Source organism: Squalius cephalus, assembly GCF_949319135.1.
Source record: "Squalius cephalus genome assembly, chromosome: 13".
Classification (NCBI taxonomy): Eukaryota; Metazoa; Chordata; class Actinopteri; order Cypriniformes; family Leuciscidae; genus Squalius; species Squalius cephalus.
The window spans coordinates 38,533,719-38,547,574 of NC_137134.1; the positions used below are offsets into that span (position 1 = coordinate 38,533,719).

The 13,856-nt window shown below is 43.5% G+C and overlaps 1 protein-coding gene and 1 long non-coding RNA gene across 3 annotated transcripts; one reads left to right on the forward strand and one right to left on the reverse strand.

The window, feature by feature from the left end:
* Window positions 1-217: 217 nt before the first annotated feature.
* LOC307170080 (uncharacterized protein) lies at window positions 218-11,514 on the reverse strand. 2 transcript variants are annotated; one of them, XM_079891080.1, is made up of 5 exons: window positions 11,123-11,510; window positions 10,527-10,735; window positions 6,571-6,682; window positions 4,516-4,611; window positions 218-3,321 (listed from the first exon to the last, which is right to left on the reverse strand). In XM_079891080.1, exons 1-5 carry the CDS (start codon window positions 11,165-11,167, stop codon window positions 1,855-1,857), a joined length of 1,929 nt encoding a protein of 642 aa, XP_079747206.1. In that variant the 5' UTR covers window positions 11,168-11,510; the 3' UTR covers window positions 218-1,854. The 2 variants fall into 2 exon arrangements, with proteins under 2 accessions (XP_079747206.1, XP_079747207.1); XM_079891081.1 differs by lacking the exon at window positions 10,527-10,735 and having other exon boundaries at window positions 11,123-11,514.
* Window positions 7,495-10,608, forward strand: LOC307170091. Its single transcript, XR_013823289.1, has 3 exons — window positions 7,495-7,576; window positions 7,693-7,790; window positions 10,496-10,608. It is a non-coding gene; the product is annotated as an uncharacterized lncRNA (long non-coding RNA).
* Window positions 11,515-13,856: the final 2,342 nt, after the last annotated feature.

Consider the following 13,856-nt stretch of genomic DNA (forward strand, 5'->3'; position numbering starts at 1 on the left):
TCAGTAGGCCTCTACACTTTCATAATACTCAAACAGAAATTCAGAGAGTACACTCGCTATAAAATGTGATATTCCTGAACAAGTGGAATATCATTTCCCACGAATGGAAATGGGAAATTCGTTGGTCAAAGTGTGTGGGAACACTGAGCGCAAATTGAGTTTTGTTGACAGATTTCTATGAACGCCAACTTCAATAAGGACCAAAAAAACACTTGATGTAGCTAATTAAAATCTCATCTTTATTACAACCACATGTACATCATATTCCAAGAAAATGGTTTCTAAAAGTGGAAACGAGCAAAACCCAATGCGAGAGAGAGAGAGTCAGAGTTCCTTTAATAGCGCACGTCTCATCCGTTCAAATCCATTATTCACAGCGTTTGACTCACGGTGAAAAGGACGTCACGTGATTTTACCTCAGAAAGGGCGGGAGAGCGAGATGCGTCGCAGAGAGTCACAGTTGTGAGGAAAAAATTGTAAACACTCCAGTGCTCATGCACCAAAAATAGTGCAGGTGGGAAAGATCCTGATTTTCTGCTCAAAACAAAGATCCGCAATCATCCCACGATGACAGGTGACTCTGAAAATACTTCATCTTCTACTTTGGAAAATAATTAGGTCTCACTCAAGGAACGGGAGCAGGACGAATTTGTGTAAAGGCCTGTTCACACCAAAAACGATAATGATAACTATAACGATATTACTGTCCACACCAACGTTCTGTTTATTATAAGCGGGGACTGAAGTTTTATCAGCCGGATTAAATGCTCCAGCTCTTTAAAGCACGATATATTCTGATTGGCTGTTAATGTTTTTATCATTCATTAGCTGGAAAAAGTGGTTTAACAAGAGTGATTACATTCCTCTGTGGGCATTATTTTAAATTAGAATTTTTTATCGTTAGTTATCGTCTTTGGTGTGAATAACCTTTAATCATTCAGAAAAGCATGTCAATTGTTGTATTTCTGTCACCGTAATTTGTGCTAAATTCATTCTGCTCGTGTTTCATGATGCCCATTGTAAAATTGAAACCCCCTGGTTTGCCGAAAGGTGCGGTGAAAATATAATTCTGCACCGAACAAGAACAAAACGAACAGTTACCAAATTGCTGTACTGCTGTTGACACCACTTATAATTCTCGTTTGAGTCTTTATAAAAGTTCTTTGTTCCTTTTAGTGACATCAATTGTGAAGAGGACAAGAAAAATAGCTTTAAAAATACTCTACAGAACTACAGTTATAGTGCAAGAACCCGCACACACACTCATGTTTTCCGCTGCCTGATCTCCAGCATGACCCTGAACACCCAATCATCTGACTCACGACCTGCCGTTAGATTATCCGATGTTATTCCCACGGAATCAGAATCACGATTGAAAGGTGGGGCTGTGCTAACACCACAAATTCGACTAGCGGAAGACGGTCTGAGAGGGAATTTTCAATTTTGTGCAAAAGTGACGTAATCGGATGTAGTTTATAGGCTATAGTTGCGAATAATCTGAAAGTAAATGAAATCTCACGGTTAGCACCACCTTAAATTGATCCGTAACGTAAACTTTTCTTGGCACCAAAATGAAATTCGGTTTTGTCTGGCGTCGTTGTATTGCTTCATGCGGTCGAATCAAAACTGCAGTGATTTCGCTCCATATTAACAAAACATCTTTTTTACAACACAATGCAAAACGAGATACTCCAAATATGACATTTAAAAATCAATTTACTACGGTGTTTTTTGGAAACATCTGTATCTACAGTAAACCTCAATTTCAGGAGGTAGCTTTGTGTAGTGCGGGCGGTCCAACACACACAATCACACACACACGCACATCTGAACACACACACTCGGCGGGTGTCGCTATACAGTTGTGACGGTTAGCAACGACATGGGCAGCTGCCGGGCGTCTTCGCTCAGGCGCGATCCGTGCGTCAGGAGTTCCTCTACGGTGGTCCAGTCGTCCAGTAGCTTCCGGTTCCTCAGGCGACTTAGTTTCCTCTGGCTCATCTCGAGAACTGTATTATAACTATCTACGTTGGCTCCTCCCACGACCCCGTGCACCAATCCAGTTGTAGCCATGCCACCTCTAGCCTGCAGCTGTTGCTGTTTCTGTAGCATATGTTCACGTCGCTCGGTCCGGCTCCAGTAGCGACCCATGCGTACCTCGCTATGACTCTCCTCATCCGTGCTCATGCCGCTACGCTCATCCGCTAGTCGGGACGCTCTGTCCCGTAGCATCTGGTTCCGCATTGCACGCAAGTTCCCACTCGGCGTTTTCCTAGCGGCCGTGGTTGGAACGTGTCCCTCCAAGGTGCTATAGAGTCCACCTCCTCCACACGAGCCCGCGCGGTTAGCGGGTTTCGGCCAGGTGTCGTTAGCATCCTGACTGGGCGTGTGGCTTAGCGTGTGGAACCGGTGCTGACTAGGTGGCTGCTCCATCACGGGATCGGTGGATGCTAGCATCCTGCGCTCATGGAGATTCGGAGGCATGTAGCAGAGCTCCTCCGCGGGAGAGATCAGGGATGGATGGCTCATCGCATGCATAGCGTGTGCAGTCCGCGTAGGGAGTGCGGGGTGACTAACCACTGGCAAGTCTGGCTCCTCAGGGAGATTTGTGGGAAGGTCGGCTCCGTGGCTGCAGGGATGCAGCGTAGCGCTGCTATAATTAGGCGAGGCTGGGTGACTAGCGCGTCTGCGGTACTCCATAGGCGTAGGGCGGTTATGAAGCGTCCGGCTCCTCCTTAGCATTCCCACAGAGCTCGGATGTGGCAACGCCCGCCGCTGGCCGGACGGCGTACTACACGTGGAGTGCACCGCGGGATTAAACAGCGAGCCGCTGCTAGAGCTATGCCTGTTCAAAGATGGCCGCTCCGCCTTGCGATACTGCACCGACGACACCCGCGACAATCCTCGCGACCCCACGCAGACATTTTGAGGTTGAACCGTCAGCGTTTCCGGGATGGCTTCCAGCGGGTGTTTAATCTGGCTGTCACGCCGCTCGCGGGAACACGGCTCCCCCTGGTGGTGCAGTCGGGCGTTGTAATGGCGCATGCGCTTCTCTAGAAGACGTTGGAAGCGGAGGAACTCGCCAGTGCTGACGCTGTAGAAACCAGAGTCGCTGAGTTCTGACGAGATGAAGGACTCTGACGAGGGCGAGCCTCCTCTTCCTCCGCGGGCGTGGCACTCCTCCACCCCCTCCTCCGTCTCCACCCCCGACAGCTCCCCCTGGTGGAAACTCCCGTCAGTCCAGCCGAGGCCACTGTCCAGCTCGTGGTGAAGAGGCAGGTAACCCAGGGGCTTCTCCATCAGGTAGTCATCCTCATCAGTCTGGCACAAACACACATATTAAGACATTAGAGCAATAAGCAACTCGAGGTGATGAGTTACAGTGGTTTTACTAGAGATGCACCGATGTATCGGCTAATAATCGGTATCGGTAATAGTAGTATCGATAGTGAAAATAATAGCTTTAATAGTTTTTTCTCCATATAGTGACTTCAATGGGGTCCAACGGGTCGAAGGTCCAAATTGCAGCTTCAAAGTCTCGACACCCCAGTCGAGGAATAAGAGTCTTATCTAGCCAAACCAGCGGACATTTGATAACAAAATAAACATTTATAAACTTGTAAACCACAAATGCTCGTCTTGCACTCGCTGTGATGCGACACACATTGCGTAATCACGTTGAAAGGTAAAACAACGAAGTTGGACGATTTTGAAGTTGAAGGAGAAAATGAGATGGAGTTTTTCGCCCGACCCTACACTTCTGAACTGGAACACAAAGTTGTTCCAAGTTTGTCTTAGTCTTTGTACGTTGGCTTTGTAAACACTAGGTCGGTACTTCCCCCTATGTCACGCTTGACCTTTCAACCTGATGACGTAATGTGTGGCGCATCACAGCTAGTGCAAGACGAGCATTTGTGGTTAAAAGTATATAAATGTTTATTTTGTTATAAAATGTCCGCTGGTTTGTCTAGATAAGACTCTTATTCCTCGGCTGGATCGTGTCGAGACTTTGAAGCTGCACTGAAACTCACATCTGGGCCTTCGACCCGTTGGACCCCATTGAAGACACTATATGGAGAACAATCCTGGAATGTTTTCCTCAAAAACCTGCATTTCTTTTCGACTGAAGACAGAAAGACATGAACATCTTGGATGACGTGGTGGTGAGTAAATTATCAGGACATTTTAATTCTGAAGTGAACTACTCCTTTAAATTCTACATGAATTCCATTGACTGAACGGCTCAAGAGTCGCTCCGGTGGCTCAGAATCTTCACCATATTTATGATCGCTTGTTGCCTGGTAACACATAACTTACATAACATGTGACTCCTCGCCTCTCGGGCCGTGACGGATGAAGAGAATCACACGAGAACCAGAACAACAACAACACGCCGCTGCGGTTCTAGATTCATTCAGTCACACTTTTTGACTATATTCACAACTATAATAATAATACTCAATAATTCAGCGTTTTCGTCAGTTGTTCCCTCAGTCCTGGTCATGTGACTCTCACCTGACTCTGGAAACTTCTGGGCTCCTCGAAGTTGGTTTTGCAGCAGCCGATCAGACAGTTCTGTCCCTGAGAAACGCCACTGGAGAACTCCTGCTCCTGAAACCATTAAACCAGTCCAGAGATAAGTTCATACTGGATTGTTACGGTCACTGTGTGAGAAGAACATCCCAGCATTTCCGAAGCTTCCCGATGGATTATTAGCATAATGAGGCTGTGATGTGGAAGAGTGATTATTTTACACCACTGAACAGTAAACGTCTGTCTGTCTCTCCTTCAGTTTCTTTATTAAGGGCTGTTTCCTCCTGCCATCACACGTGTGTGTGTGTGTGTGTGTGTGTGTGTGTGTGTATTCCCAGGCGTAGCTAAATGCATGAATAATTCCAGTGCATAAGAGAGCAGCTCCATTTTGAAAAACGCGTTTGTTTGGAGAACAGCACACACACACTTAGTCTCACTCACACACACTCTCACACTCATACACACACTCTCTCACACGCACTCAGTCTCACTCACACACACTCTCACACTCATACACACACTCTCTCACACGCACTCACACTCGCATACACACACACGCAAACACACACTCACTCACACACATACACACTCTCTCTCACACACACACTCACTCACTCGCATACACACACGCACACAGACACTCACACACACATACTAACTCAAACACACACACACAAACACAATCACTCACGCATACACACTCACTCACTCACTCAAACACACACACTCACTCACTCACTCACTCAAACACACACACACACACACACAATCACTCATGCATACACACACTCACTCACTCACTCAAACACACACACATACACACTCACTCACTCACTCACTCAAACACACACTCACACACACACACTCACTCAAACACACACTCACACACATACACACTCACTCTCACACACACACTCACACACATACACACTCACTCACACACACATACTCACACAGTCACTCACACACATACTCACTCAAACTCACACATACACACTCACTCTCACACACACATACTCACACAGTCACTCACACACATACTCACACACAAACACAATCACTCACGCATTCACACTCACACACATACTCACTCAAACACACACACACACACACACACTCAAACACACACACTCACTCACACACTTACTCAAACACACACACACACACACACAATCACTCATGCATACACACACTCACTCACTCACTCAAACACACACACACATACACACACACTCACTCACTCACTCAAACACACACACACATACACACACACTCACTCACTCACTCACTCACTCACACACACACTCACTCACTCACTCAAACACACACACACATACACACACTCACTCACTCACACACACACTCACTCAAACACACACTCAAACACACACACATACACACACACTCACTCAAACACACACTCACACACATACACACTCACTCTCACACACACATACTCACACAGTCACTCACACACATACTCACACACATACTCACTCAAACTCACACACATACACACTCACTCTCACACACACATACTCACACAGTCACTCACACACATACTCACACACAAACACAATCACTCACGCATTCACTCTCTCACTCACTCACTCAAACACGCATACACACTCACACACATACTCACTCAAACACACACACACACACACACACACACACACACACACACACACTCACTCACTCACTCACTCACTCATTCAAACAAACACACACACACACACACACACTCACTCAAACACACACATACTCACTCAAACACACACACACACACACACACACACACACACACAAGAAGCATAAAACAACCCCTTTTAAACACTCATTTAAGCCATTGCGGAACGAGAAATACTTGATATTCAACCTAAATTATTGTTTGCATGGCCTTTAAAATGTGGCACATATCAGACACCGGTGGTCACACACCGTTTTTCTCCTCATAAAGGGTAAATCAATAACTGCATCTCCTCATGAATATTAACAGCTAATAATCATCATAATGTGATCATGTTAATAACTCACGTTGTAGGCTAGGCGTTGCCTGTGCTCCAGGTCTCTGGGCGTGTTTGGCAGATACTCGTACCTGCTTCCCTCTCTACGGTTCACGGGCAGGGTCATGTGATTGTAGTACATCCTGAGAAGACAACAACAAAACACTCATATATTACACTTAAATATATATTAAAGGCTGATAACACAAGCCACGCCCCCTCCCTTCAGCTATAGGACACGCCCCCTTCACATAAGATGCTGTTATTGTGTTTATAAAGATCTGACCTCATTCTGATATAAAGACCAACAGCAGCATAAAGACGCCTACAAAGAGTATGACGGTTATATGAACTATGGATATTACATAGTAATATTAACAGTAATGGGTAGTCTATAATTAACAGTTTTGGGTAGTTTATAATTATAGTAATAATGTTTTTCCTATTAAACGCTACTAAATGTGCGAGGTAGAGATTCAATATTTACAACAATAATTAGGAAATCTAATACATTTTGAAAATTAGGAAAACTTATTCTCATTTGCGTTAGGACAAGCGGTTATGTCCGATTCGCGTGCAAATGACTCGAACCAGTTCTTTTGGTCAAAAAGATTCACGAAACAACACCGAACTCGTTATGAATCGTGATTCAGGACTCTTGTGAACAAGTTATTTTGGTCAGAAAGATTCACGAAACAACACCGAACTCGTTATGAATCGTGATTCAGGACTCTTGTGAACCAGTTCTTTTGGTCAGAAAGATTCACGAAACAACACCGAACTCGTTATGAATCGTGATTCAGGACTCTTGTGAACCAGTTCTTTTGGTCAGAAAGATTCACGAAACAACACCGAACTCGTTATGAATCGTGATTCAGGACTCTTGTGAACCAGTTCTTTTGAATAAGTCAGTCAAAAAGATTCACGAAACAATCGATCAGAGCCGTTACGGAGTTCGCAACCGACGCCCTCGCAGAAAAGCGCGCATTTTTCGTTTGAAAAGAACTGGAACCGTTACTTGGACTAACTTCAGATTAGTAAGATTTATATTAATCTATTTGCTGACTGTTTGTTCATTTAACAATGTGTAATTAAAGATAAATATTCAAAACATTTAAGTATTTTTACAAAAATAGTATTACTTATGGTTTAGCAGCACTGAGAGTCTGAAGGGAAACTTTCTTTGGGAGTAAGCAGAAAAGTGGATTACATGTTTAGAACAATAATCAACACATGTAACTTCTTCAAACAGTAAGAAATGTTCTTACAATTTTTTTTAATAATTATATGGGACATATTCAGTTCCAGCATCAAACTGAAACTTATTTCAATACTCAAAATACTAAAATGTCCCTTAATGACAACACACAACTTTGGCTTCTAAGCTAAAGAAGTTACGCGCTCAGTCTTTCTTCTCAATTGTCGAATTTGGAAACTAAAATTTAATTTGGCTTTCATTAAAGGTTTAATTTTTTTGAGCTAATTGCTCGCTAATCATGTTTGTAGTCCGAAGCCACTGCTTGATGTTTATCCTTCTAGACTGGAAATGCTTTCAATTGATCAAACGTCTTTTCGCTATATGAACTCAAGAGGTGAGCGTTCACCGCACATGATGAAACTTCAGAATGCGGCAAAGGATAAAATATGCTCGCATGCACATTCCCCCTCGTTTACATGCGCATGGATGCAAACCCTAGCATGACTGTGCCTTGAGGCAGCTTACATGCTAGAGAAGGCTCTGACGGAGCGTGACGGATGGGAACATGTGTGTTATGAGATGCATAGATGGACATTCTCATTGGTCAGTGCTTCTCAGGCATAATTAAAATTAGCAACTTTTGGTCACATGACAGAATACTTTCAAAAGTCCTGTCCTAACAAACACAACATGGCCATTGAAATCACTAAGGTCAAACAGTGTTGCAACACAAAATAAGCTATTTTCTCTGAATGTGCGAGACTTCCAATTTCTTACGTTAGTATTGTTAACGTAAAAGCGTGTGTCGATATCAGTAAAGCTTTCGTTATCATTGGCTTCCAGTTATTTAAGCTGTACAAAAACAATCTGTTACTGTAAACTATTCATATTCATATTATTATAATATATTATCGTAATCATAAACACACTGGTATGTAGCACAAATAGTTTTACCGTTTACTGCACTTTGTTATTCTTCTAGTTACACTCTTTAAATAAAGGAGGTTTTCGCAGCGATGCCGTAGAAGAACCATTTTTGGTTCTGTTCAGTTCATAAAACCATTTTCTTAGTGTAAAGAACATTTTAAAGTCCAGCTTTTAATGTTGTTTATGTGTCTATGTGGTGTTTTTAATACGCTTTAACACAAACCATGTGTAAATTCATAAGTCGACAGCATTGCTGAGTATTTCCTCCTTAAAACTGCAGTGAACCAAAGACAGTCTCAAAAACACGCTTTGAAATCGCTGGTGTTTCTGACGTCACAAACTACCTTGTAACCAATCAGATCAACGTGTGATCGTCAACCAGTGGATCTCTGAGCTGAGTGAGTGAGTGGAGGCGGGGCTCATTTGCATATTCATAGAACCGCGCATACTAAATGAGGCAAGGGTGTCGAGTTACAGTCAAGATATTTAAAGGCATGACACATTTTTTTCAAAGAAAAAACGTTTAAATATGTCATTTTGGAGATCAGAGATGAGTTTTAGGGATACAATTATTGACTACAGGGGGACTTTAGTAATCTAAAGAACACTCCCACAAAATAAGGTGGATAGGTACATAACTTGAAGAAAAAGTGCAGTTTAACGAATTATAATGATAAGAAATACTAGTGCAATATCAAGCTGTTTTCGTACAGCTAAAAGTAACACTAGAAGTCATGGCCATTCAAGTTAAAAATGGCCGCTCCAATGTTAAAAATAAGCATGCAAGCACCATAAAAAGAAAGTCGTTCACACAAGACTAGTGCTGGGCGGAATGACCAAAAATCCATATCACGGTATTTTTCAAAATTACACCGGTTTCACGGCATATGACGGTATTTTATTTTCCAAGCATGACTGGGTGTTAACCACATGTTCTACTGAGTGAGAGAGGAAATACTGCAGTAGATTGACTTCGAACGCCCTATTTTACTGTCATGAGTGAATATTGTAGAAAAAACCATACTAGTATTAACACAGGTTTGCAGTGTTTATAAAGAGGTCCAGCAGGAGGCGCTGTAGGAGCGGCAGAAACAGCGGTTTCCACGGTAACGGCTGAACACAAAGTGGTTTCCACGGTAATGGCTGAACACAAAACGGTTTCCACGGTAACGGCTGAACACAAAACGGTTTCCGCGGTAACGGATGAACACAAACCAGCAACGCTCATAAACGCTGCTTTATCGGGAAAGATAAAGAAAGATTAAATGAAAATAACACCGAAACTTTTCTAAAGACAGTCGTTCCCTTCAAAGATACATTCATAAAAACACCCGCGCCGCGTTTCGACTGTGAAACATGCAGTGCTCATGTTTATTCATGTCAATGCCAACCGCAAATAGATTTTCGAAAAGGCTGTGTTGATATTGTGAACTAATGTGTGGGAAACAATATAATTTGACAGCTATCAGTTATAGTTTAACCTCTCCATCTTCACCGTCACAGTAACACACACATCTGAGCATCACCAGAGAACAGTAAAAGACCCTCTCACACAGCGTCGCGCCGCGTTCCCAGCGCTGTTAAAGCAACACACCGGTACTGCGGAATATTAAAAATTCATATCATAACAAAAATAAACACTGGTATTCGGTATGAACCGGTATACCGCCCAGCACTGCACAAGACACACTCGTCACTTCAATAATTTAATTGAACGCAACTGTTTTGTTGTTATAAACGCAATGTTCATAAACTAGCATGGTACATAGGCCAATTTCAGCACGAGATTGCGTTGTGTGTGAGCGTCTGCATGTCTGTGTCTGTCCTGCAGGTGGCGCCGGTGAGCTACAGGTGTGTCGCACCTGTCCGAGGGAGGCAGACGAGGCAGGGAACACGAGTGCGGGCGGAGAGGATCCCACGGTCGCTCCGTTTGCGTGCTGCAATCCGTCGTTCGGTTATACTGCAGGCTCCGCCCCCTCCCCTCGATCTGGAGCGTGATTGGCTGCTCGTAGCTGGCCAGGATACGGAAGGCCTCTCGCTTCTGCAGGTGCGTCAAATCCTGACCGTGAACCTGAACGACAAACAAATCAACAGAAAAACGCAATTAATTTCAGTCAGGATCTCGCGCGCTCAGACGTTTTAGCGTACGCTCTAGTTAGCCTGATTCGGTTTACCACTGCTATAGGTTGACTGAAGCGCAGCTGTGTGAACATATTCCTCACTCAGCACCACAGCTGACCGGATTCGTACCACACACACACACACACACACACACACATGACGAAAATCATGCTGCATCTTCATACCGACACGCATCACTGCATGAGTCATGAGAGAGAGACGGCACATGTGTGTGTGTATGTGTGTGTGTTTGAACCAGCATCATTGTCACTCCTAATCACCATCAGCACACAATCGTGAACATTTACACACACACACACACACACACTGGACTCACCCCCATCCCGTCGCCCATCCACGGCCCTGACAGTCGACAGCCCATCACCAAGGCAACAGATGAGCAGGATTGTGCGCCAATGCTGTGAATTCACTCCGAACGCAAGATGAAGATGAAGAGGATGAAGGAGCGATGCAGCTGCTGCCGGCATACATGAACACACACACATATATGCTCACACACACACACACACACACACTCGCATACAGAGCTGCAGTGAGAGAGACGCGCAGGAGTATCGGACGAACGGAGCGCTGTCTCTCCTCTCTCTCTCTCTCTCTCTGAGCGTTCGACACTGAACACTGCCACTCCAGCACTCAAGCCCCGCCCACCTCTGGCACATCTCTGCTGTGATTGGTCAAGCAGCTGCGCTTGTCAGCTGAGCGCGAGAGCTGATTGGCTGGCTGGGGTCGACCCTCGTTAGACGCTCGTGTCCAGCATTCAATCAGATTCCAGAGCTGTGAAGACATAAATATGCATTTAATTAATGAGAAGAATTAATTAACTCACTCATTATCACTAGTCCTAGTGTTAAAGTTGAGAATGTGTGCAACCACCAATTTTATTCTTGATTTATTCAAAGGACTTTTAGGACAAAGATTAAAGGGGTGGTGTAATGCCCTTTACACAAGATGTAAAATAAGTCTCTGATGTCTCCAGAGTGTGTGTGTGTGTGTGTGAAGTTTTAGCTCAAAATACCCCACAGATATTTATAGCATGTTAAAATTGTCATTTTTGAGAGTGAGCAAAAACACGCCGCTTTTGTGTGTGTCCCTTTAAATGCAAATGAGCTGCTGCTGATGTGTAGTTATCTATCTTCTAGTCATTGATTAGCATATTCTGTCATGATAATCTATAAATCGTGTTTAGGGGGCGGGGTTTATGTCAATTCTAGGGTTGGTGATGTCACTAACCCGGGAGGAATGTGGTGTAGTCTCTACCAGCCGTGTGTTGTAGTCCTTAAAAAGCGATTTCTGTAAAAGCAAATATCTCCCTTTGCTGTGAACGTTGAGCGTTGTAACTTTGCAGATGTTGTTTATGCTCAAACAGCAACATTACACACTAACTAAAGTTAGAAAAGTCAAATCATAATCAACCACCCCTTTAAATGTAAATAGCAGACGAAGGGCCTCGTTTATTACCACTGCGTCGCACAAATGAGTCGTACGCCACTTCACACGCATAAGTTCTGATTTATAGAGACAAACTTGACAGTGCGTCTGTAAGTTACTCTGATCCATGCGTACGAACAGTTTGGCGACACCGATGGAGATCTGAGGAACTGATGAAGGAAAACCACTATAATCTTCATTATGAGTCCTAATCATAAATACAGTGATGTTCACAATAACAGTTTAAATACATAAAAGAATGATTTAAACTATCTAATATACATATTTAGATTAAATATGCCATTCTCATTAATGGAGTTAGCACTTAAATTACTTGATCATTACAACAAGATTTTTTATATTCTAATGAATAGAGATATTAGTAGTGGATGCGCTGCTGTTGAACACTTTGAGGCACGCTGTGTTTTAATGTTTGCTCAGCGCATGATAATAGCAGAAAATATTTACACGCAAATAATGACCAATAAGGCCTTTCTGTTTCCATTAAAAATATAAAGCAATTAAAAATACTATTTGGCCGGAGGAAAAGATTGAGAAAAACTCTGAAATGTATTTTATACTATTTGATTTATTCATTCAAACACAAGGCGAGGATCGGCTACTAAATTATTTTATTTTTATCAATGTAATGTGACGCACATCCGCATCTCATATTTTACTAATGTCTTGTACCGTTAAACGTTGTATCTCGTGGATGAATATGCATATGCAAATGATATGCAGATGAGGATATGCATAGTAAAAGGAGGCGTTGTAAGCTCATATATGGTTATTTCGGGGTGGAGACGCATGTTCACAATCTTCCGCTGACTGGGATTATAAAGGGGATTATGCGCAGGTTCTGGCGTACACACGCTTTTATAAGTCTGAATATTTTTTGGCGTACGCCATTTTTGGCTTTCAGGCGTATGTCGACTTTTAGTAAGGATCCTACACACAGTTTTATAAATGAGACCCGAGATCATTTGTTCTTGGGATAGTTTAGGTGTTTGAGGCCGTGCACAGATTTCCTCTCTGGCGTGTTTTCGCTGGGTTTTTAAGGACTCTGGGATCCTGAACTCTCTGGTGGGAGATTCGGGACGTGAGCGAATCTGACAGCCGTCAGGGAAACACTCGCGAGTCTCTCTTGCGGGCGGCACATGAACGCACGCCAGAGGAAAGTGCAAATCTGTGTCGAGGCATCAGAAGCTCCAGTAAACCAGAAGAGAGGCATGAATAAATAAACCCGCTGTCCTTAAAGTCGGGGTTCGGCGAGGAGGATAATGAGGGAGACGTTCGCTGGCGAAAGTACGTGACAGAATCGTGTCAGAGCACAAACACTCACACTGGAGCACAGATCAAGTATTCAGGGTCGGGTTAGTTAAAGCCCATTCACACCAGCGGGCGATAACTATATTAGTGTTCACACCAGCGGACGATAACTATAACGATAACTATATTAGCGTCCACACCAGCGGACGATAACTATAACGATAACTATATTAGCGTCCACACCAGCGGACGATAACTATAACGATAACTATATTAGTGTTCACATCAGCGGATGATAACTATAACGATAACTATATTAGTGTTCACACCAGCGGACGATAACTATAGCG

Excerpts from the sequence above, each read along its gene's own strand:
- LOC307170080 (XM_079891080.1), bottom strand. The coding sequence starts at position 11,167 with ATGGGCTGTCGACTGTCAGGGCCGTGGATGGGCGACGGGATGGGG. Across the intron at positions 10,736-11,122 it reads GGATGGGCGACGGGATGGGG|GTTCACGGTCAGGATTTGAC; the intron begins GTGAGTCCAGTG and ends TTTGTCGTTCAG. Across the intron at positions 3,322-4,515 it reads CCAGAAGTTTCCAGAGTCAG|ACTGATGAGGATGACTACCT; the intron begins GTGAGAGTCACA and ends TGTTTGTGCCAG.